General features: G+C 42.2%; 1 protein-coding gene across 1 annotated transcript in view; it reads left to right on the forward strand.

The window, feature by feature from the left end:
- The first annotated feature begins 1,845 nt into the window (after positions 1-1,845).
- Positions 1,846-26,568, forward strand: part of LOC138657990 (fibrinogen-like protein 1) — a 30,417-nt gene continuing 5,694 nt past the window's right edge. Inside the window, exons 1-3 of the mRNA XM_069745573.1 lie at positions 1,846-1,920; positions 2,240-2,261; positions 2,425-2,516. Coding sequence (XP_069601674.1) covers positions 1,852-1,920; positions 2,240-2,261; positions 2,425-2,516 — 183 coding nt within the window. The 5' untranslated portion in view covers positions 1,846-1,851. The remainder of the gene's footprint in view (positions 1,921-2,239; positions 2,262-2,424; positions 2,517-26,568) is intronic.

A 26,568-nucleotide genomic window follows, 5' to 3' on the forward strand; every position in this document is an offset into this window, starting at 1 on the left:
TCCTCTCCTTATATCAAGAGCCACAAGTTTTTTTAAATTTTTCCGTAAATTTGGCCATACAAGGACTTGATTTTTGCAGGATGAGTTGTACTTTTGAGTGACACCAGTCATTTTACCATGTGATACACTGGTAAGTGGGAAAAAATTGTAAGTGCAGTAAACTTGAAAAAAAAAAGTGCAATTCTACAATTGTTTTTGGTTTTTTTTTATTTACCATTTCACTATATGGTGAAACTGACCTAGCAAAATGATACTCCAGGTTAGCACTAGAACACAAACAACAAACACGTACATATATATTTTTTTTATTTACGTGGTAAAAAAAATTCAGAAATTTTTAAGAAAAAAAAGCTCTGGGATCTGGGTCTGGATGAGGGCTTATTTTTTGTGCCCTGAGCTGACATTTTTATTAATACCATTTTGGGGTAGATATAATATTTTGATGGCCTCTTATTGCATTTTGGTGTGCCAAAAAATTCTGGTGTTTTTTTTTATTTTATTTTATTTTTTTTACTCCATTTACCAATCAGATTAATTTATTTGACAGTTTAATAAATCAAACTTCTATGAATGTAGCGCTACTAACTATATGTATTTTTTTTTTAATTGTTTTAGTTTTAATTGGGCAAAGGGGGGTGATTTGAAGTTGTGTTTTTTTTTTCATTTTTTTAAAACTTTTTTCACTTATTAATGTATTTAATAACCTTCTAGAGGTCTTGAAGCTGTGATCGTCTGATCATTTATGCTACACTGAGCAGGGCTACAGCACTGCTATGTATAGAAGGAATCATGATCTCCTATGAACACAACGGGCTTTCACAGGAGGATCGTAATGACAGACACTGGGGTTATTAGCAGACTCCCAATTATCCTGACAACCCATCAGCACCCCTCGATCGCATCATGAGCGTGCCAAAAGGAGCATGGAAAGACGTGCTCTCCTTCCCGGTTGATAGTAGCATTTAAGAAGTTAACATCTGAGGATGAATCTCTGTTCTACCCACATTACATGTACGTCAAAAGTCATAAATTGGTTAATAAAATTTAACTTCAGATTTATTTCATATATTTCTAAATTAATTTCTGCCCCTGCTTTACTTTTGGATTGCTACAAATGCACAGTGTATGTACAAAAGCAGCATTAGATTTTAAATTTTTCTATTCTAAAGGCAACATTTTTTTTTTATTATTTTCCTTCTCAGGATTAACTCATTTTGGCATTGAAAAGCAAAACAATAAAAAAAATGTAATTTGAAAATTTCAAAACAAGTAAAACATAAGCTAGATATATAGTTTTTCGATGCAACGTAAAGACTAATAAAAGATAATAAAAAGACAGAATAAATATTGAAATTCAGTTAAGACATTTAAGTCTACAGAAAGAACAGACAAACCGATTCTGATCCATTAATGAGTAATTGTGTGATAAACTAGACAGATACTCAAACATTGGCCATTTGCTCTGCTTTTTTACCCAACCCTCTACTGGGGGCTATAAAAGCAGATGACAATGACAAGAAGTTTTTTGTACTCCTCTCTTTTGTGAGTGATCTGGACATTGTATTTATTGAGTAAGTACTGTGAGAAAATTGTCTTTACTATTACATGTTGGATTGAAATGTAGGAATATATTGATTTAGTTTGTACCTTCTTACAAAATGTATACCATAATTTAAAGAAAAAAAATCTGATTTACTCCATAAATAGCAATGGAATCTTTACGTTGTATTTTCAATCTATAAGTTTCTTCCAAATCTTGGGAAATCAGCAATAAATTGTAAAGTATAAATTCTTAATTTTCTTTAAAACATGATTTCGTAATCCCCATTTTTTTTTTTTAGGAATAAAACCATGGAATCCACAAACTTATTCACATGTCTCTTACTAGTGAGTCTTTATTGCCACCCAAGTACAACACAGGTGAGTACTTTTTTTTTAACCTCTCTAATAAAATATTGAAAGCAATTTGATTCATAATTTGATCTGAATTGTTGAAAGATTTCATAAACTCTGTGAAAATATAATTTGAACACATTTTCTGAAAAAAAAGCCTATGTACTAATTAAATAGTTTTATTGTATTAAGTTAAACAAATTGCACAGAAAGGCTATGATCAAGAAAATATAAAAGTAGAAAAATTGATGTAACTGGAAGCAGGCAATAAGGTAAAAAAAGAGGTTATTTCTCAATACCGAGCGTTACAAAATTCCTTACTAATCCTATTTTTTTTTTTTTTCAGGCTCAATCTTATGTGGTTAAAGGTAAGATATTTACATTTCCAAATTTCATTTTAAATTTATTTTTCAAGTGCATTAATTTTAAAAGATTTTCTGACATAAATAAAAAAAAAATGTGCATATATATTTTTTCTTTTTTTTCATTATGTGTTGGTTAATACATTCTTTCATTTCTTACTTTTGGTAGGATATGACTGCTCAGATATATGGGAAAGAAATAATACTGCTACGAGTGGAATATACATGATCAAACCGAGAAATGCTCCATTCTCCTTTCAGGTAAATGAATCCTGCTTATAATTTAGGAGTAAATTATTACAGAGGTTAGCTCCTTTTATTAGGAAGGTGCTATGATCTTTAGTTTTTGTATTGATAACTATTGATTGTATAATCATTTATTTTTAATACAAAATGCATTGTTTTAATATATTTATTATATCTTTCTGCTGGGGGCATCTATTTCAATTTGATGGTGTGTAAGTGTCTGACACCTACAGTGGGTACGGAAAGTATTCAAACCCCTTTACATTTTTCACTCTTTGTTGCATTGCAGCCATTTGGTAGATTCAAAAAAGTTCATTTTTTTCTCATTAATGTACACTCTGCACCCCATCGTGACTGAAAAAGAACAGAAATGTAGAAATTTTTGCATATTTATTACAAAAGAAAAACTGAAATATCACATGGTCATAAGTATTCAGACCCTTTGCTCAGACACTCAAATTTAACCCTTTCACGACATGCGCCATACTAGTACGGCGCATGCCATGTCTCCCCCTTTGATGTGGGCTCCGGCGGTGAGCCCACATCAAAATCGCGACATGTCAGCTGTTTTGTACAGCTAACATGTGCACGCGATAGCGGCGGGTGAAATCGCGATTCACCCGCCACTATTAACCTGTTAAATGCCGCTGTCAAACGCAGACAGCGGCATTTAACCGGCGCTTCCGGCCGGAAATGACCTCATCGCCGACCCCGTCACATGATCGGGGGTCGGCGATGCGTCAGGATGGTAACCATAGAGGTCCTTGAGACCTCTATGGTTACTAATGCTGGCCTGCTGTGAGTGCCCCCCTGTGGTCGGCGCTCACAGCACACCTGCATTTCTGCTACATAGCAGCGAACATGAGATCGCTGCTATGTAGCAGAGCCGATCGAGTGGTGCCAGCTTCTAGCCTCCCATGGAGGCTATTGAAGCATGGCAAAAGTTAAAAAAAAATGTTTTTAAAAATATGAAAAAAATAAAAAAAATACGAAAGTTTAAATCACCCCCCTTTTGCCCCATCCAAAATAAAACAATTAAAAAAAAATCAAATCTACACATATTTGGTATCGCCGCGCTCAGAATCACCCGATCTATCAATAAAGAAAAGCAATAACCTGATCGCTAAACAGCATAGCGATAAAAAAATCCAAAACGCCATAATTACGTTTTTTTGGTCGCCGCGACATTGCATTAAAATGCAATAACGGGCGATCAAAAGAACGTATCTGCACCAAAATGCTATCATTAAAAATGACATCTTGGCACGCAAAAAATAAGCCCTCAACCGACCCCAGATCAGGAAAAATGGAGACGCTATGGGTAACGGAAAATGGCGCAATTTTTTTTTTTTTTTAGCAAAGTTTGGAATTTTTTTTCACTACTTAGATAAAAAATAACCTAGACATGTTTGGTGTCTATGAACTCGTACTGACCTGGAGAATCATAATGGCAGGTCAGTTTTAGCATTTAGTGAACCTAGCAAAAAAGCCAAACAAAAAACATGTTTGGGATTGCACTTTTTTTTGCAATTTCACCGTACTTGGAATTTTTTTCCCGTTTTCTAGTGCACGACATGCTAAAACCAATGATGTCTTTCAAAAGTACAACTCGTCCCGCAAAATATAAGCCCTCACATGGCCAAATTGACGGAAAAATAAAAAAGTTATGGCACTGGCAAGGAGGGGAGCGAAAAACGAACACTGAAAAACGGAAAATCCCAAGGTCATGAAGGGGTTAATTAAACTGATAGGACTTGATTTGGAAAGGCACACATCTGTCTATATAAGACCTCACAGCTCACAGTGCATGTCAGACCAAATGAGAATCATAAGGTCGAAGGAACTGGCCAAGGAGCTCAGAGACAGAATTGTGGCAAGGCACAGATCTGGCCAAGGGTACAAAAGAATTTCTGCAGTATCCAAGTTTCCTAAGATGACAGTGGCCTCCATGATCCTTAAAGGGACACTGTCACCTGAATTTGGAGGGAACAATCTTCAGCCATGGAGGCGGGGTTTTTGTGTTTTTGATTCACCCTTTCCTTACCCGCTGGCTGCATGCTGGCTGCAATATTGGATTGAAGTTCATTCTCTGTCCTCCGTAGTACATGCCTGCACAAAGCAAGATTGCCTTGCACAGGTGTGTACTATGGAGGACAGAGAATGAACTTCAATCCAATATTGCAGCCAGCATGCAGCCAGCGGGTAAGGAAAGGGTGAATCAAACACCCGAAAACCCCGCCTCCATGGCTGAAGATTGTTCCCTCCAAATTCAGGTGACAGTGTCCCTTTAAATGGAAGAAGTTTGGAACCACCAGAAGTCTTCCTAGACCTTGCCATTCAGCCAAACTGAGCAATTGTGGGAGAAGAGCCTTGGTGAGAGAGGTAAAGAAGATCCCCAAGATCAATGTGGCTGAGCTCCAGAGATGCAGTATGGAGATGGAAGAAAGTTCCACAAAGTCAACTATCACTGCAGTCCTCCACCTGTCGGGCCTTTATAGCAGAGTGGCCCAAAGAAAGCCTCTCCTCAATGCAAGACATATGAAAGCCCGCATAAAGTGTGCTAAAAAAACACATGAAGGACTCCCAGACCATGAGAAATAAAATTATCTGGTCTGATGAGATAAAGATAGACCTTTTTGGTGATAATTCTAAGCGGTATGTGTGGAGAAAACCAGGCACTGCTCATTACCTGCCCAATACAATCCCAACAGTGACATATGGTGGTGGCAGCATCATGCTATGGGGGTGTTTTTCAGCTGCAGGGACAGGATGACTGGTTGCCATTGAAGAAAACATGAATGAGGCCAAGTACAGAGATATCCTGGATGAAAACCTCTCCCAGAGTGCTCTGGACATCAGACTTGGCCAAAGGTTCTCCTTCCAACAAGACAATGACCGTAAGCACCGAACTAAAATAACAAAGGAGTGGCTTCAGAACTCTGTGACCATTCTTGACTAGCCCAGCCAGAGCCCTGACCTAAACCCAATTGATCATCTCTGGAGAGACCTGAAAATGGCTGTCCACCAACGTTCACCATCCAATCTGACGGAACTGGAGAGGCTCTGCAAGGAAGAATGGCAGAGAATCCCCAAATCCAGGTGTGAAAAACTTGTTGCATCATTCCCAAGAAGACTCATGGCTGTACTATCTCAAAAGGGTGCTTCTACTCAATACTGAGCAAAGGGTCTGAACACTTATGACCATGTGGTATTTCAGTTTTTCATTTTTAATAAATTTGCAAAAATGTCTAGATTTCTGTTTTTTTCAGCCAAAATGGGGTGCAGAGTGTACATTAATGAGCAAAAAAAGAACCTTTTTGAATTTACCAACTGGCTGCAATGAACCAAAGAGTGAAACATTTAAAGGGGTCTGAATTCTTTCCGTACCCTCTGTACATGCTGAAAATACAGGAACATACATAGCAAAAGGCATATGTTGAACAAAAAAATTCAATATGTTATTATTGCATTAAAATAATCACAGACATACATTGAAAAAGTGCCATTAGTGCATGTGAATAATACAAATTATAATCGCAGACATATGCTAATTATGCAGTGTCAACAAAAAATATAATATATTATGGCACTCATAGATTAGCTATAACATATTAGACAATAATGGTGAATCTCTGAATCTATACTAAGCACCAAGTGTAGTGCTAACATATATCATATATTTCTAGCATTGCCCTGCAATAATATAGAGTGAACATAAAAAGACCTGCCAAAATCCACATGATGTTGCCACTTCCCCCTACTCGCATTTCGGTGACATGCCTTTGTCAGGGGGAGTCACTACACTCGATGCTTAGTATGGATTCAGAGATTCACCATTTTTACAGATTTATAATACACCTGCTTGCCACCACTTGGTGCCACTTATTTTCTTTTGGGCTCAAAAACATGCACTAATGGCACTTTTTCAATGCATGTCTGTCATTATTTTATTGTAATAATAAAATATTGAATTTTTATTGTTCAAAATATGCCTTTTGTTATGTATGTTCTTTCATTCTTTGTGTAGAACAGTTCTTTAGTGTAGTCCTATTTTTGATGCTATTTACCGTATATACTCGAGTATAAGCTGAGATTTTCAGCCCATTTTTTGGGGCTAAAAGTCCTCTCTCGGCTTATACTCGAGTCATATCCGGGGTCGGCAGGTGAGGGGGAGCGGGGGCTATCTAGTTATACTTACCTGCTCCCGGCGCGGTCCCTGCAGTCCCTGCTTCTCCTGGCGCTGCATCTTCTTCCTGTATTGAGCGGTCACATGGAACCGCTCATTACAGTCATGAATATGCGGCTCCACCTCCCATAGAGGTGGAGCCGCATATTCATGACTGAAAATGAGCGGTAACTGTGACCGCTCAATACAGGAAGAAGATGCAGCGCCAGGAGAAGCCGGGACTGCAGGGACCGCGCCAGGAGCAGGTAAGTACACGGGGAGGGGAGCACTGCGCGATATTTACCTGCTCCTCGCTCTGGTGTGGCAACGTCTCCAATGTCCTCTGGCAGTGACGCTCAGGTCAGAGGGTGCGGTGACGTAGTCAGTGCGCGCCCTCTGCTGAGCGTCAGTGCTGGAGACGGAGGAGCAGGTAAATATTGAAAGCACGGGCGTCCAGAGCAAGAGAGGTGAGTATGTGATTTTTTTTTTTTATTGCAGCAGCAGCATTATATATTGGACAGCTTTATATGGAGCATTTATGGGGCCATAATGAATGGTGCAGAGCATTCTATATGGGGCACAACTTTATGTGGAGCATCTATGGGGCCATAATGAACAGTGCAGAGCATTATATGTGGCACAGCTTTATATGGAGCATCTATGGGGCCATACTGAACGGTGCAGAGCATTATATATGGCACAGCTTCATTATGGCCCCATAGATGCTCCATATAAACGGTGCAGAGCATTCTATATGGCACAGTTTTACATGGAGCATCTATGGGGCCATAATGAACGGTGCAGAGCATTATATATGGCACAGCTTTATATGGGGCCATAATGAACGGTGCAGAGCATTATATGTGGCACACCTTTATGTGGAGCATCTATGGGGCAATAATGAACGGTGCAGAGCATTATATATGGCACAGCTTTATATGGAGCATCTATGGGGCCATAATGAACGGTGCAGAGCATTATATATGGCACAGCTTTATATGGGGCCATAATGAATGGTGCAGAGCATTATATGTGGCACAGCTTTATATGGAGCATCTATGGGGCAATAATGAACGGTGCAGAGCATTATATATGGCACAGCTTTATATGGAGCATCTATGGGGCCATAATGAACGGTGCAGAGCATTATATATGGCACAGCTTTCTATGGAGCATCTATGAGGCAATAATGAACGGTGCAAAGCATTATATATGGCACAGCTTTATGTGGAGCATCTATGGGGCCATAATGAACGGTGCAGAGCATTATATATGGCACAGCTTTATATGGAGCATCTATGGGGCCATAATGAACGGTGCAGAGCATTATATATGGCACAGCTTTATATGGGGCCATAATGAACGGTGCAGAGCATTATATGTGGCACAGCTTTATATGGAGCATCTATGGGGCCATAATGAACGGTGCAGAGCATTATATTTGGGGCACAGCTTTCTTTGGAGCATCTATGGGGCCATAATGAACGGTGCAGAGCATTATATGTGGCACAGCTTTCTATGGAGCATCTATGGGGCAATAATGAACGGTGCAGAGCATTATATATGGCACAGCTTTATATGGAGCATCTATGGGGCCATAATGAACGGTGCAGAGCATTATATTTGGGGTACAGCTTTCTTTGGAGCATCTATGGGGCCATAATGAACGGTGCAGAGCATTATATGTGGCACAGCTTTCTATGGAGCATCTATGGGGCAATAATGAACGGTGCAGAGCATTATATATGGCACAGCTTTATATGGAGCATCTATGGGGCCATAATGAACGGTGCAGAGCATTATATATGGCACAGCTCTATATGGAGCATCTATGGGGCCATAATGAACGGTGCAGAGCATTATATATGGCACAGCTTTATATGGGGCCATAATGAACGGTGCAGAGCATTATATGTGGCACAGCTTTATATGGAGCATCTATGGGGCAATAATGAACGGTGCAGAGCATTATATATGGCACAGCTTTATATGGAGCATCTATGGGGCCATAATGAACGGTGCAGAGCATTATATGTGGCACAGCTTTATATGGAGCATCTATGGGGCAATAATGAATGGTGCAGAGCATTATATATGGCACAGCTTTATATGGAGCATCTATGGGGCCATAATGAACGGTGCAGAGCATTATATATGGCACAGCTCTATATGGAGCATCTATGGGGCCATAATGAACGGTGCAGAGCATTATATATGGCACAGCTTTATATGGAGCATCTATGGGGCCATAATGAACGGTGCAGAGCATTATATATGGCACAGCTTTATATGGAGCATCTATGGGGCCATAATGAACGGTGCAGAGCATTATATGTGGCACAGCTTTATATGGAGCATCTATGGGGCAATAATGAACGGTGCAGAGCATTATATATGGCACAGCTTTATATGGAGCATCTATGGGGCCATAATGAACGGTGCAGAGCATTATATTTGGGGCACAGCTTTCTTTGGAGCATCTATGGGGCCATAATGAACAGTGCAGAGCATTATATGTGGCACAGCTTTCTATGGAGCATCTATGGGGCAATAATGAACGGTGCAGAGCATTATATGTGGCACAGCTTTATATGGAGCATCTATGGGGCAATAATGAACGGTATGGAGCACCTATTTTTATTTTTGAAATTCACCGGTAGCTGCTGCATTTCCTACCCTAGGCTTATACTCAAGTCAATAAGTTTTCCCAGTTTTTTGTGGCAAAATTAGGGGGGTCGGCTTATACTCGGGTCGGCTTATACTCGAGTATATACGGTATATGGTATTATTATTTATTTGAAGAATGGATTAAGAGCTAACATAGCGAGGGATATCTAATAATTGCTTTATGCTGAAAATACAGCAGAACTGTGGATAGGAAACTCTTGCATTGTGGCTACCTCAATTTAGAGGTAAGCATTAGTGATGAGCGAATATTCTCGTTACTCGAGATTTCTCGAGCATGCTCGGGGGGTCCTCCGAGTATTTTTTAGTGCTCGGAAATTTAGTTTTTAGCACCGCAGCTGAATGATTTACATCTGTTAGCTAGCATAAGTACATGTGGGGGTTGCCTGGTTGCTAGGGAATCCCCACATGTACTTATGCTGGCTAACAGATGTAAATCATTCAGCTGCGGCGCTAAAAACAAAAACTCAGAGGACTAACAAATACTCACCCGTCATGTGTAATACAGCTAGTAGAGCCATTTACCTGATCCCCATCATGTGATACAGTGCACAGTATCACGTATCTAATGCTCATGTGTGATATAGCCTTCAGAACCATGTATCTAATCCTGCATATTTACTGTCCATCATGTATGATACAGCCCGCAGAGCAGCGTATCTAATTTCATCATGTCTGACTCCATTCACCAAGCTGTGTATTGAATGTCCGATACCATGAAAGTGTCATACAGCCCACAGAGAGGTGTATCTAATCCCAACATGTGTTACACTCCCTGTAACTAATCCCAGTGAGTGATGCATAAATGCATACACTCTGCAAATCTAATCTTAACGTGTGATACACTCTGTGCATCTAATCCCTGCACATAATACACTCAGCATATCTAATCCCAGAGTTTGATACATTCTGTGTATCTAGTACTAATGTGTGATGCCCTCCGTGTATCTAATCCCAGGATTTGATATACTGTACACATCTAGGTCTAACGCATGATACAGTCAGATTGCCTCATCCTGTGTGATACACTTCATGTATCTAATCCCAGCGCATAATGCGGTCTGCGTATCTAATCCCATCCTGAGTGATACATTCTGTTGAGCCCTGTTTCTAATCACAGTGTGTAATACAGTTTGCATATCTAATCACAGCGTGTGATACAGTCTGCATATCTATTTCCATTCTGTGCGATACACTCTCCTGAGCCCTGTATCTAATCCCATGATATGTGATGTACTACACTGAGGCCTGTATCTAACCCCAGCTTGTGATACGGTGTGCAGCACCAACTAACAGAATCGGTGCTGCCAGATGTCTTTGGTGGCCATCTACTTGTCAGAATCACTTTGCAGTCACGAACAAAATGGCTCCTCACTGTGATCCTAAACTTCATCCTCTCTTAGGCTAGGTTCACATTGCGTTAATGGGACCGCACTAACGGACAGCGTTGCACGGCAAAATTAACGCCGTGCAACGCGTCCGTTAGCGCGCCCATTGGCAGCAATGGTAATGCGCATCGCTAACGCGTGCCACTTTCGGCACGCGCTAGCGATGTGCCGGTGTTTTGTGACGCGCCTCGGACGCTGCTTGCAGCGTCCGAGGCCCGCCTGAGGTCCGTTCCTCGCTCTCGCAGATCGGGGATCTGCGCTAGCGGGGACGTTTAACGCGACCCCGAAAAATACATTGCGTTAGCGCAATCAGCTAGCGCTTAACGCTAAACGGATTGCCCTAACGCAATGAGAACCTAGCCTTATCCTGTGACACCCAGGAGGGGAGGTTCGAGACGTCACATGTGTGATCAGGCCCCGCCCACAATTACTGCAGTCATAATGTGAACTGCTTGTACATTATGTTTTCATGGCAAATTTCAGCAGCTGCTCCCCCCACTCTTAAAAAGTGGAAAATATCAAACTTTTTTTTCCATTTTTTTACCATTAAAAAAGTTAATATTTATATAAAAAAATACTTTTAATTTTTTCATTTGTTGATGGCACATTTTCTTTAGGTATCAGTACTTAAAGGGACTCTGTCACCTGAATTTGGAGGGAACAATCTTTAGCCATGGAGGCGGGGTTTTTGGGTTTTTGATTCACCCTTTCCTTACCCGCTGGCTGCATGCTGGCTGCAATATTGGATTGAAGTTCATTCTCTGTCCTCCGTAGTACATGCCTGCACAAGGTGCAATCTTGCCTTGCCCAGGCGTGTACTATGAAGGACAGAGAATGAACTTTAATCCAATATTGCAGCCAGCATGCAGCCAGCGGGTAAGGAAAGGGTGAATCAAAAACCCAAAAACCCCGCCTCCATGGCTGAAGATTGTTCCCTCCAAATTCAGGTGACAGTGTCCCTTTAAGATCACCAAATCAATTCACAGGATCCGGATCCAGTGGCCACATCAGTTGTCTGTAGCTTTCAGATGGGAGCCCTGTGAACTGCCTTTTACTTGGTAGAATCTTTTTTCTAATTTGTAAAGGTGAGATACACATCACTCCGTAACGGTTGGTGCACAGAAAAGGATACCACTCCTTGAATCATAAAATATAAAAAAATTCTGGCACTCAAAAGGAAGTATATGCAATTATTTTATAAAACATAGGAAGTCCCAGTATCTTTTAATGTATCAGGCTTTGACTTAGACCTTCCTTAGACTAGAGGTATGGAGGAATAGAAAAACATCGTATGTCCACAATTGGTTAATGGTGGTAGGCAGTATTCCTGTAATGGAGAGATATAAGGAAACCAGTGATGGGATTGAGAAGATCTCAGTTAGTATATAAGAAGTGTGCCTGCCGCACAGAGAATGGGCAAAAACGCCCTATAGAAAGTGCTTTCTATAAGGCGTTTTTGCCCATTCTTCTCAATCCCATCACTGGTTTCCTTAAGGCTATGGTCACATTGCGTTAGTGCAATCCGTTTAGCGCTAGCGCTAGCGGATTGCGCTAACGCAATGTTTTCTATGGGGCTGCGGTCGGGGTCGCGGTAACGTCCCTGCTCTCGCAGATCCCCGATCTGTGAGAGCGGGGAACGGACCGCGGGCGCGCCTCGGAAGCTGCAAGCAGCGTCCGCGGCACGCCAGGAATCACCGGCGCGTCGCTAGCGCGTGCCGAACATGGCACGCGCTAGTGAAGCGCGTTCCCATTGCCTTCAATGGGCGCGTTAACGGACGCGTTGCACGGCGTTAATTTCGCCGTGCAACGCTGTCCGTTAAACGCGGTCCCATAACGCAATGGGAACCCAGCCTTATATCACTCCATTACAGGAATACTGCCTACTACCACCATTAACCAATTGTGGACATACAATGTTTTTCTCTACCTCCAAGATATTGGGACTTCCTATGTTTAATAAAATAATTGCAAACACTTCCTTTGAGTGCCCGAATTTTTTGATATGTTCAAATTTGCAGAGTTGCGGAATCACACACACATGATGTCACGACGATCCTATTAATTAGAAGGGACGCTGACAGGTCAGAAACAGTTTGCTGGGCTCATGTCTGGCTGTCATAGAGTACTGACATGACCAGGACTAGGGTCCTGCAAATCGATTTGCTTCAATTAGTACCATTACATTGTTATTTTTCTTAATATTTGTTATTGCAAAACTCACTTAAAGCGGATGCTCCATACTGTTACTTCTTAGACATTTGAGATCAGATCTTTAGATTCCATCACAATTGCTGAGAGCAAGAATTCAAAAATCCCCATTTCAACCTGGGCAGCCGGACTAGCACTGCTCAAAAAATAAAGGGAACACTAAAATCCCACATCTTAGATATCCCTGAAATATTCCAGTTGTAAATCTTTAATCATAGTGGAATGTGTTGAGAACAATAAAACCTAAAAATGATCAACGTAAATCACAACTAATATCCCACGGAGGTCTGGAGTTGGAATGATGCTCAAAATCAAAGTGGAAAATGAAGTTACGGGCTGATCCAACTTCAGTGGAAATGCCTCAAGACAAGGAAATGATGCTCAGTAGTGTGTGTGGCCTCCACGTGCCTGTATGATCTCCCTACAATGCCTGGGCATGCTCCTGATGAGGCGGCGGATGGTCTCCTGAGTGATCTCCTCCCAGACCTGGAATAAAGCATCCGCCAACTCCTGGACAGTCTATTGTGCAACGTGACGTTGGTGGATGGTGCGAGTCATGATGTCCCAGATGTGTTCAATCGGATTCAAGTCTGGGGAACGGGGGGGCCAGTCCATAGCTTCATTGCCTTCATCTTGCAGAAACTGCTGACACACTCCAGCCACATGAGGTCTGGCATTGTCCTACATTAGGAGAAACCCAGGGCCAAACGCACCAGCATATGGTCCCACAAGGGGTCTGAGGATCTCATCTCGGTACCTAATGGCAGTCAGACTACCTCTGGCGAGTACATGGAGGGCTGTGCGGCCCTCCAAAGAATTGCCACCCCACACCATTACTGACCCACTGTCAAACTGGTCATACTGAAGGATGTTGCAGGCAGCAGATCCCTCTCCACGGCGTCTCCAGAATCTATCACATGTGCTCAGTGTGAACCTGCTTTCATCTGTGAAGAGCACAGGGTGCCAGTGGCAAATTTGCCAATCCTGGTGTTCTGCGGCAAATGCCAAGCATCCTGCACGGTGTTAGGCTGTGAGCACAACCCCCATCTGTGGACGTAGGGCACTCAGACCATCCTTATGGAGTGGGTTTGCAACCGTTTGTGCAGACACATGCACATTTGTGGCCTGCTGAAGGTCATTTTGCAGGGCTCTGGCAGTGCTCCTCCTGTTCCTCCTTGCACAAAGGCTGAGGTAGCGGTCCTGCTACTGGGTTTTTGCCCTCCTACGACCCCTTCCATGTCTCCTGGTGTACTGGCCTGTCTCCTGGTAGCACCTCCAGCCTCTGGACACTACCGTGACAGACACAGCAAGCCTTCTTGCCACAGCTCGCATTAATGTGCCATCATGGATGAGCTGCACTACCTGAGCCACTTATGCAGGTTGTAGAGTCCGTCTCATGCTACCATGAGTGTGAAAACACAACTAACATTCAAAAGTGACCAAAACATCAGCCAGAAAGCATTGGTAATGTGATGTGGTCTGTGGTCCCCATCTGTAGAACCACTCCTTGAGTGTGTCTTGATAACTGCCAATAATTTCCCTCTGTTGTCTGTTCCATTTGCACTACTGCATGTGAAATTGATTGTCAAACAGTGTTGCTTCCTAAGTGGGCAGTTTGATTTAACAGAAGTTTGATTTACTTGGAGTTATATTCTGTTGTTTAAGTGTTCCCTTTATTTTTTTGAGCAGTGTATTAGCCCTCTATATAGAAATAAATGAAAGTACCTAAAAAGGTTGAATTCACACATTCATCATAGCATCATTCTCTATAAAGGGCAGCTGCATGCTCATTCTGTTTTCTGGCCAAGAAGACAGATTTGGGACTCCTCATTTCTGGCAACTGTTAGAATCTTGAAGTTTGCATCTTCTATGTAACCTTTTCGATTGACAAGTTATTAGAGTAAGCATTGTTTGCATTTTATTTTATAAATCAGTTGTACACATTAGAGAAATCTGCTTCTTTCTCCTCCTGGATCGATATTTCAATCTCAATTTATGGGTAAATTCTGTGAATGCAAGATTTCCCATTACTGAGATAGGAGGTGATGGTTGGTGTTTTTAAAATTCTTTAGAGAAGGAAGGAGCTAGAGGCAGACACAAACATTCTGCTACAAGTTCTTCTGAAATGTCAGTTACAGTTATACAGAGAACTTCATGAGCACCATCTGTTATCTCCTGTGTCAGCAATGGGAAAGTCTACAGTCAATGAAGGCATATTTTCGAGGTCCTCTAAGAATATAATAAAATGGCACCTATTGTGTAATTCAAACAGAATTTCCTATCCCAGTCACATGTCAGGATAAGTTGCAATGTGAAGAAACACACAACTCCTGGGATCTGTTTCTCAAGTGACAGAGGAGCTGTATCATAAGCACACATAGTGGAGCTGGAAAAGTGTGTGACAAGAGAAGAAATACATTTTTGTGGCTGACTAAGTATTGAGGACTGAAGCATGAGGAAAAAAATCCTTTGTGTTTAGTCAGCTGAAAAAAAATATTTCTTCTAGTGTCATAGCCCTTCTCAGCTCAGACGTACTTGTGCTTACAAAACAGTTCCTTGGTCAGTGGAGATACAGGTTACGTTAGCTGTGTTTCCTTTAGGCTGCAGCCCACCCTGACACGTGACTAGGATAGGATGCCAATTGAATTATGGGACAGAGGCCATTTGATAAAATTCTTGAGCTCTATCAACATATGTTAGAGAGTTTCTTATTTTGACATGCACTATTGATTTATGAGATTAAAAAAATAATTACAGTTGCTCTTTAACCGTTTCGCGACTGTAGATAAACGCCTGCGCTTGCTGGGCTTTTGTGTAGCGCAGATGTTTATCTATAGTCTGCAGTTTTGCACTGACCGGGACCGTCACGTACCTTTAAACATGGGGAATCCGGGGCATACTGCTGCCTGTGACCCCTAAAGTCATCAAGACCTGACTGGTTCAGGTCCTGATGACATCAGCATTATCACAGCTAATAAGAGCAGTCACTGGGAAAGCTTGTTGTAGTACCAAACTTTCCTGGGTGATTTCACTCATAAAACGCTGTTTCTCCTCTGATCTTCTGACAGTGAGCGATCAGAGAAGAAACAAGGGCTGCGTAAAAAATACAAATAAATCAATAGATTCCGCCCTTTCACAGTTAATCCCATCAACTTATTAGTTAAAATATAGTGCTAGACAGGGTAGGTGTTTAGCATAGTATAAGTTGATTAGATAAATTAGATTATTCATAATTAATTAAAATATTCATATTCTTAAAATTAAAATAAATCAAGGGCATATGGTTATGGTTAGTTTAGCATTACGGTTACTTTTATGCTTAAAGATAGGGCTAGGCATAGGGTTAGGGTTAGGCTTGATCTAGTTTGTTTTACCAATCATTTATTAGTAGTTCCATCAAGTATTTGATCAATTAGTTACGTCAATTAGTTACATTAATTTGTTAATTTAATTGATTTATTAATTATATAGTATTGTTAATTATATAATATATTTACTACATACATAATTTGATAGGAACGCATTTTGTACTAAAATATAACTAATGCTGTAGATTGTACATTGATATGTAAAAAAACATAAAAATTAATAAAATGGCCCTTCAGTTTTACACTGCTGAGGAGGTGTCTGCCCTTTATTTGTTCTGACAGTGAAGAAAGTGTAATGTCAGATGGCAATGATGATTTTGAGGGCTTTAGTTGCAGTGACAGTTATTGAAATTAGCAGGAAAAATATATATCTTGGTACCGTGTTAGCCAGTAGATAGAAAAATATTTAGAATTGAGAGTCCTCAGTGGTTGATACCTTTTAATGGCTAACTGAAAAGATGGTAACAAATTGCAAGCTTTCGAGACTACATACTTCATCAGGCAAAGACTAAAACAAATTCTGAAGAATCACATATTTATGCACAACTTAGTATAGAAAAAAAAGGGAAAAACCATGGATAAGCCAGGTGACATGAAGCAGAATTACCATTATCTAAGAATTGGCCCAATATTTATGGACGTAACTGTTTATCACCCATTGAGGACTCTCAATTCTAAATATTTTGAAATTAGCAGTCATTCTGGTCAAGGACCAGTACAAGAGAGGCAAATAGCTACTGGAGAAATTTCTCTAAATCAGGGAACAATGCCAGTTGAAGTAGCATTTCCAAGATGGGAGGTGTTAGGAGTCGAGTTCCCGCCGCTGCACAGGGGGAATCTCGAACCATGTCTGCTGCGGTCTCCCATTCTGCATCAGCCGCAGTGGAGCCTGCTCAGCGGAGACATCGGTCCCAGTGTCTCACTGAATCTGATACTGTGCAAAGGGTTACTGCTGCCTCTCCAGGCTTTACTATTGTACCCTGCACTGGTCTGCGGCGAGCAGGCTTTTCTGGGACTAAGTCCTGCTTTGCACACACTGAGCATGCCCAGGGCAAGATCGCTCAGTGGAGATCAAGGGTCACATGCTCAGGTCCTGCAGCAACTTCCATTGGTCCTCCAGGAAGGCCCTGTACCTGATCAAGTTCTGTGGCAGCCTTCCATTGGTCCTTCTTGGAAGGTCCTGTAGGTGCTACAGCTATAAAGGGTTCTCATGACCGCACGGCCATGCGCTAGTGTCAATTTATGTATGAGCTCAGCGCCAGTGTGGTCATGTTTTGTATGCAGTCAGGGACCCGGCTGAAATAAGCCCCTACAATGCTGGCACCTCCGGCGAGGAGTTTTGTGTGTTTGTATTCAGGGACCTGGCTGAAATAAGCCCCTAGAATGCTGGCACCTCCGGCGAGGAGTTTCATGTTTGCATTTGACTGCATGACCACCATGTGCTCTCCTAAGTAGCTGTGTGCCTCTGTGAGCCAAACAGGGCACAGCGTTATATTTGCTAACAGACTCTGTGAAGTAACAGAGTCTGTTTATACCACTATATAGTACCGCCATATCTAGCTGCAGGTGCTCTAATAAATATATATTCGGTGCGTTCCGCCAACCCTAACAGGAGGCTTCAGATTTGGCTGCTCCATTCATCTCTGATTTTAATGCCACTCCTTGTATAAATGTGTAGGTGTAAGATTTTGGACCAGTTAACTTGTTTATGACAGATAGGTTGCTAGAGCATATTGTCCTGCAAACAAATGTATATGAATCCCAATTTATCAGTCAGAATCCACAATTTTATTATGCTAGATCAAATTAATGGATGCCAACTAATCTTCCTGAATTGAAAACATTTTTAAGACATGCATTTGCCATGGGACTTGTTAGAAAACGAGCATTTGGTGTTACTGGCCAAGCCGCCCTGTTCAAGCCTTCCCTACGTTTTCTGCCATTCTTTCTAGGACCCGCTATCAAATGCTTACGAGATTTTGGCATTTTAACGACAATGGTCAATGCCTGCACAGAAATGCCCCAGTACATAAATGTAAATGTAAATGACTATGTAAAATCAGACCCATCATCGAAGAGTTGACAGAAAAGTTTTTAAGGATCTAAAGCCCAACACAAAACATTATTATCAATGAGTCTGTTGTAAAATTCAAAGGAAAACTGCACCTCAAGCAATTTATTCCGTCTAAGGGTGGTTTCACACTTGAGTTTTGGTCTGCAGCGTTTTTTTTTCAAAAAAACACATGCGTTTTTTTTCCTATATTTAACATTGAAAACGCATGCGTTTTTGTTTATACACGTTTGGTCGCGTTTTGCAACGCATGCGTTTTTTTACTGCATGCGTTCATTTTCAGAAATGCTACTTGTAGTATTTTTGAGAGGCGTTTTTTGGACCAAAAAAAACGCATGCGTTTTCATGCGTTTTTTTGGGTCAAAAAATACATTGGAGTTAATGGGGACGCATGCGTTTTTTTGTGCATGCGTTTTTTTGCGTTAAAAACGCATGCGTTTTTATATTAAAAAACCATAAAACACACTGATATGCCACCCCCCAACATAAAAGTGATAAAGGGATCCTAACCCTAACCCTACGCCTACCCCTAACCCTACCCCTAACCCTACCCCTAACCCTACCCCTAACCCTAAGGGATCCTAACCCTACCCCTAACCCTACCCCTATCCCTAAGGGATCCTAACCCTAACCCTACCCCTAACCCTAATCCCTTTAGGGTTAGGGGTAGGGTTAGGGGCAGGGTTAGGGTTAGGATCCCTTAGGGTTGGATGTAGGGTTAGGGATAGGGTTAAGATCCCTACCCCTAACCCTACCCCTAACCCTAACCCTAACTATTTCTGTTTATAGTGGGTTTTTTACTTTATTTTGATGATTGGCAGCTGTCACACATTTCTCAGCATGCGTTTAAAAAACGCATACGCATGAAAAAACGCATGTAAACGCGTCAAAACGCCGCATTTTTTTCACCACATGCAAAAACGCATGCGTCAAAAAAACGCAGCGATTGCACGCGTTTACATGCGTTTTTTCACCATGCTTTTTTTGCATTTTTTACCGCAAAAACGCACACAAAAAAACGCAAATGTGAAACCAGCCTAAGAAGGCAAGGTTCGGAATAAAACTCTATAAAATGTGTGAGAGTTCAACAGGCTGTAGATCAGATTTTTGCATGTAAGAGGTAAAAGATAGCCAACTAAACCCACCAGGAAGCCCTACTTATCTGGGGACATCTGGAAAAATCATTTGAGAGTTGAAAAGTAGTGATTAGGGTTGAGCGAAACGGATCGGACAAATTCAAAAAATGCCGACTTTCGGCAAAGTCGGGTTTCGTGAAACCTGACCCGATCCTAGTGTGGAATCGGCCATGAGGTCGGCGATCTTCACGCCAAAGACGCGTTTCATATGATGCTTTCAGCGCCATTTTTCAGCCAATGAAGGAGGACGCAGAGTGTGGGCAGCGTGATGACATAGGTCTCGGTCCCCACCATCTTAGAGAAGGGCATGACAGTGATTGGCTTGCTTTCTGCGGCGTCACAGGAGCTATAAAGGGGCGTGCACGCCGACCGCCATCTTACTTCTGCCGATCTTAGCATAGGGAAAGGTTGCTGCAGCTTCATCAGAAGAAGGGATATAGTTAGGGAGGGAAGATTAACCCCCAAACTGCTTGTGCTGTAGCGATTTCCACTGTCCAACACCACCATTTGTTTGCAGGGACAGTGGAGGCTATATTTTTGTGCATCAGCTCTGTAGCTTATTAGGCTGCCCTATAAGGCTCCCTGATAGCTGCATTGCTGTTTGCACGCCGCTGTGCAAACCAACTGCTTTTTTAAAAGCAAAAATCCTGTTGCTCCTTTCTGCAGTTATCTTGTTTCTTTGTCCACACTTTTGTGTGCAGCAGTCCTTTTTATTGGTATATATCAGCCAGCCACTTTCTGCCACTTACATTGCGTTGTTTTATACACTGGGCCTGAGTTTTGGGTCAGTCTCCCCCCAAAAAAGGGAGTTTCAAATTCTCACAAAGTGGATCTACTGCAGTCCTGTTAGTTTGGTGTATGTCAGCCAGCCACTTTCTGCCACTTAGATTGCGTTGTTTTATACACTGGGCCTGAGTTTTGGTTCAGTCTCCCCCTAAAAAGGGAGTTTCAAATTCTCACAAAGTGGATATACTGCAGTCCTGTTAGTTTGGTGTATGAATATAAAAGAACCTGGCACTCAACTTAAATGCGTGTGGCTTGAGAAATTTATTGCGTAGTACCAACAAAACGTTTCGGTCTTATTTGACCTTCTTCAGTTACTACAGTACATAAGAAATTAAATAAATAAATCAATAAGACAAAATAATGAATAAACAAAAATAGTGAAATAGGAGGGGACCAAGGGGAAAATAAAAACAAACAAAGTATACACAAAATGTAGAATCGGTCATATTTTTGATATTTGAAAAACGCATTGAAACCACATAATAAACCTATTCCCAATTTCAGATACATTATAATGGAGGCAGAGAGGAGAAATATGGACAGGCGTACCGTACTTAGAGTAAAATTGCGTGTCGCTTTGTGCATATGTCCAGTGGGTATGGTTAGAGTCACTGGGGAGTAAAGAGTGCAAATGGGTAATGGTTTCAGATAAAAGGGAATACCGTATGTGCCCCGAATGGGTGATGGTTACCTGGGGTACCGATGCCCTGCTCATGGGGTGGGCTGAGAGCTGTGGAGAGAGGAGGTATCCTTGAATATATGTTACCATGCTAGGAAGCCAGCGCTGCATGATGTAAAGCGCTGTGTGCTGCATAGCGCTGTGCATGGGCAGTGGTGCGCTGATTATCTGTTGCCGTCTGGAGCTTGACGCGGTGTCCACCGCTTGTCAGTGCATGTGCCGGAGTAAGGAAGTGCTGAAAGTGCGCCCATTAAGTGAGCGCACAGCGCCGACCGGAAGTGACACACCGGAAGTGCGTCATTATAATGCCATGATTGGCATGGAGAGATCGTCCAATAGGACGATAGGAGTGATAGGAGGTGGGTAAACGGTGCTGTGAAGAGCGAGGATGTGGCTGTAGTGAAGTGGTCACTTATAATACACTCTGTGAGCGCTTAAGGTGCTGTAGCATTGGTGAACGTTCCTGTGACATCCATGTTAGTGGGTGGCAATGAGGTAATTGCGATACCTCAATAAAGATGACTCTGGAAGAATAGACATAAATATTAGTATACTTAAACTTAATAAAGATCGTATACATTATGCACAATTACAGAGGACACAATATACCTGACAAGTGGAGTAATTTAAACACTTAATCGAGTACATTTTACAGATGACTAGGATACTCAGGACCTGTCTTTGATTGTAGTTAATCATATGTGAAATGAGATGGAATGAAGGACATGGCCACAGTCTATCAGATGATGTAGGCCTGTTCAGATAAAGGATAGTAAATCATAATCCCTATTCAGTCCCTTGGGGTGTAAGGTGTCCAGAGCATGAATCCAATACGCCTCATGGCGTTTAAGGGAGGCTAATCTGTCACAACCCCCCCGCCCCCCTCCGTCTAGGAGATGGTATCTGATCTATGACCTTGAATTTCATCTGGGATATATTGTGTCCCTTGGAAATGAAGTGTTGAGGGATTGGTAGAAGTATATTCCTGCATCTAATTGTGGACTTGTGTTTTGATATACGGTCGCGGATAGTCTGTGTCGTTTCGCCTACATATAACATGCCGCAGGGGCACTTTATAAGATAGACTACATACGAGGAATCACAGGTGAAATAGTTCTTGATGGGGAAGCATTTACCAGAACGCGGATGGTAGAAGGTGTTGCCCTTCTGAACGTTGCTACATTGAGTACAATGTAGACATGGAAAGGTCCCGAACCTGGGGTTTTGTAGGAAACGTTGTTTAGGGGGTGTTTTGTCTGGCCCCATGTCTGCTCTAACCAGTGTGTCACGGAGGTTGCGTGCCCACCTAAAACAAGGGAGGATGGTTTCCCAGAATTCCGGGATGTTGGGATGAGCTGTGGCTAGCAGGTGCCAATACTGGCGAATATTTTTGTGTAAAATATACGCAAAAGGATGAAAGGAGTGGACAAACGGGATGCGATTTGTTTTTCTTAGGTCTGGCATTGCTAGGTCTGTGGGGTATGTCCTGTAAGATGGAGACTGGATAGCCCCTGGATTGAAATTTGGAATTAATCTCATTAACCCGTTGTTCTCGTAGCCTATAATCCGAAACAATGCGGGACACAGGTTGGATTTGGGATTTAGGAATGGATCGTTTAACTGCATGGGGATGTAGACTTTGGAAATGTAGCAAACTGTTGCGGTCAGTATTTTTTGTATGCAGATCTGTGGATAGTTGGCCATTGTGATCCTTGATCACCACCGTGTCAAGAAAGTTCATCCTGTGTAAGTCGTGGGCAATGGTGAAGGAAATACCAGGCCAGGCAGAATTAAAAAAATCAAAGAAAGACAGGAGGGACTCCAGCGTGCCACCCCAGATGCAAAATATGTCGTCTATGTATCGTTTCCATAGCAGGGCGTTGTCCCAGAAACGTTTATGGGGATAAATAAGGCTTTCCTCGAAATCTGCCAAGTAACAATTTGCGTAAGGGGGCGCCACGTTGGAGCCCATCATGGTACCCCGTATCTGAAGATAAAACTGGTCCTGGAATAGAAAATGGTTTGAATCCAGTACTAAGGTAAGAAGATCAGTGCAAAGGTCTATCTGTTGCTCATCTGTCCCTGATGTTATCAGAAGTTTTTTCACCGATCTAATACCCTCCACATGAGGTATGGAGGTGTACAGGTCTTTTACATCAAGTGATGCGAGGATGGCGTTGGGTGGTATATTGACCATTGAGCGTATGGTTTCAAGAAAGGCGCCTGTGTCTAGGAGATAAGACCTTGCAGATTGGTTGTGAGGGGTTAACACTTTTTCTAAAAAAAAATGGCAATGGGGGAGAGTATGGATTTGGTAGGGGCCACAATGGGTCTCCCCGGGCGATGTTCTAGATTCTTGTGCATGTTGGGGAGTGTATAAAAAACAGGGGTGATGGGGTGGTTATTGGTCAGATAATCACATGTTTTCATGTCCAGGACTCCCGCTGTCGTGTATTTCTGTAGTATTTCTGAAATCCTACTCCTAATGGAGTGAGTTGGATTAGAGTCCAGTTTATGATAAATGGTGGTGTCTTCTAGTTGTCTAAGTACCTCTTTAAGATAATCACTCTTATCCATAATGACTATGGCCCCTCCTTTGTCCGCCGGTTTAATCATAAGACTCGTGTCTGATTGTAGTGACTGTAAAGCCTGGCGTTCTGTAATTGTTAAATTTGGAGGATAGTGGAGATGGCCAAGTTCAACTTCTCCCCGGAGTGTTTGAAATGAGTTCTGGATAAAATCAATAAATGTCTCCAGGGCATGGGAGCCCCGTGGGGGTCTAAAGTGACTCTTAGGGCGGAGTCCCAGGCTTGCTGCCGTGAGAAGTTGGGGTGGGTTATCCATGTTACTAGGGGTATGTGAGGTATTGTTATTGGGGTCTGAGAAATACACTTTCAAACGTAATGTCCGATAAAACCGTTGAAGGTCCATATCAAGGTCAAAAGTGCGGTACCGGTATGTAGGGCAGAACGAGAGTCCCTTTTGGAGAACACTGTATTCTGATGGCCCCACTGTCCTTGAAGAAATATTGACAATCAAAGATTCTGTACCTATGATCGTGTGGTGTATGTCAGCCAGCCACTTTCTGCCACTTAGATTGCGTTGTTTTATACACTGTGCCTGAGTTTTGGTTCAGTCTCCCCCCAAAAAAAGGGAGTTTCAAATTCTCACAAAGTGGATATACTGCAGTCCTGTTAGTTTGGTGTATGTCAGCCAGCCACTTTCTGCCACTTAGATTGCGTTGTTTTATACACTGGGCCTGAGTTTTGGTTGAGTCTCCCAAAAAAAAGGGAGTTTCAAATTCTCACAAAGTGGATATACTGCATTCCTGTTAGTTTGGTGTATGTCAGCCAGCCACTTTCTGCCACTTACATTGCGTTGTTTTATGCACAGGGCCTGAGTTTTGGTTCAGTCTCCCAAAAAAAAAGGGAGATTCAAATTCTCAACAAGTTTATATACACCTACCTTATTTTACAGTACCATATAACGGTTGTTATTTTGGTTAGATTTTCCAAAAAATGAGGAAGTCCGTGGGCGGTGGTTGCCAGCTGGTACTGATGGTGGTGGTGGTGGTGCATCTGATGGTAGTGGCAAGGGCACAATAGCACCTAAGGCTTGAGGTGTTGAGCCAGCGTCATCGTCTGGCTACACAAGGCCTCGAAGGCTCCCTTATCTGGGAGTAGGAAAACAGCTTTAAAGCCGGAGCAGCAGGAAAAAGTTTGTCTTTCCTTGCTGACTCAGGATCTAGCTCTTCGAATCCTGGATGCTCCCGGTCAGGAACTTGACGTTTCCTTGTGTCCATCACCCAAACCAAAAGTGAAGGATGCGTCAGGCGATACTACAGGTTACTCCATGGAGCTCTTTACACATACCGTGCCTTGGTTAGAACGGGAAATTGTTAACTGCCCATTACAAGATGAATCGGACATGGAGTGCACTGATGCACAGCCACAGCTAGATTATTATGTTGTTCCATTGACTCAGATCACTATATTGCCCTTGCAGTGTACAGAGCCAGAATCTGACCCTGATGAGACTATGGTGCCCCGTCCAGAACGCTATAGCACCTATAGCACCTTACACGGTGACACAGAGGAAGGTGCACATGTCATTGAAGAGGAGGTGATAGATGAGTTGTTGACCCAGATTGGCAGCCATTGGGGGAAGAGGGTGCCGCTGCCAGTAGCTCAGAAGCGGAGGAGGATGATCCGCAGCAGCCATCTACATCACAACAGCTGTCATCTGGCTGGCCCGTATCAGGCCAAAAACGTTTGTCAAAAACAAAACCAGTTTTAGGACAGCGTGGCCATCCAATGAAAGTAGCACAGCGTGCAATGCCTGAAAAGGTATTCCATAGTAGGAATAGTTTAGTGTGGCAATTTTTTAACCAAGATCCGAATGATCAGTGGAAAGTTATCTGTAAGAAATGCTCAAAGACCTTTAGCAGAGGGAAGAATCTTCAAAATTTAAATACAACGTGCATGCTTAGACATTTAACCAGCATGCACTTGCAAGCCTGGACTAACTACCAAATGTCCCGTTCCGTTGGTGCACCTGCTCAGAATGAAGGTAGTCAGCAACGCTACATTGCTTCCTTCACTGTAAGCACACCGGTTAGGACACCACCAGCAGCAAATGTGGAGGTATCGTCGCAAAGCCAAAGCAGTCAGGGAATCACAAGTCAGTGAGTTGAACGGAGTTCGTTGTTTGTGAACTCCCAGGAGTCAGGACCTTTCTGATGGCACCAAGAGCTCAGTGTCTCTGTTGGATGGCAGGCTGTATAGTCGCATCATGCAACAATGCAGCCTGCCAGCAAGATGTAGCAGAACTAGACCTGTCAAAACAAATGGGTTTTTTTTTTTCTCAGCGGACAGGTAAGGAATATTGTGGTTTATTATTTTATTTCTGTTACAAGAGACAATGGCTTCTGTGGACTGGGTGATGACGTGGGTACGGTTTAATTTATATTCATTAAAGGAGTCTGTGTCATTCTTTCAATTAAAGTACTTTATTCTGGGTGTGTTTATTTACAATACAACTATAGGATTAGTAATGGATAGATGTCTTATAGACGCCTTGTAATTACATACCCGTGGGCTTGATGTCACCGGACAATACAAAGGTGACATCAACCCCACAAATATGAACCCTTCTTGCTACTGCCACAGGGCAAGTGGGAAGAGATGGGCAAAGCACCTTATATATACACTTTTTGGGGGCGGCTATGTGCTGCTATTTTCAGGCTGGGAGGCAATATCCATGGCCCTTTACCAGCCTGAGAGTACCAGACCCCAGCTGTCTGCTTTAGCTTGGCTGGTTGTCAAAAATGGGGAGAACCCCCATGCTATTTTATTTAAAAGATTAATTTATTTAAATAATTAAAGAATACGGCATGGGAACCCCTCTATTCATGATAACAAGCCTTGATGAAACTGACAACTGAGGGTTACAGCCCACATTTGCAACATTTTCAAAATTTTTGCCAAATTTTTGATATTTTCAGAAATAAATGCAAATCATATCTTACAATTTTTCCCATTATCATGAAGTACAATATATCACAGAAAAACAATCTCCGAAT

This window comes from Ranitomeya imitator, chromosome 1 (assembly GCF_032444005.1).
Source record: "Ranitomeya imitator isolate aRanImi1 chromosome 1, aRanImi1.pri, whole genome shotgun sequence".
Lineage (NCBI taxonomy): Eukaryota > Metazoa > Chordata > Amphibia > Anura > Dendrobatidae > Ranitomeya > Ranitomeya imitator.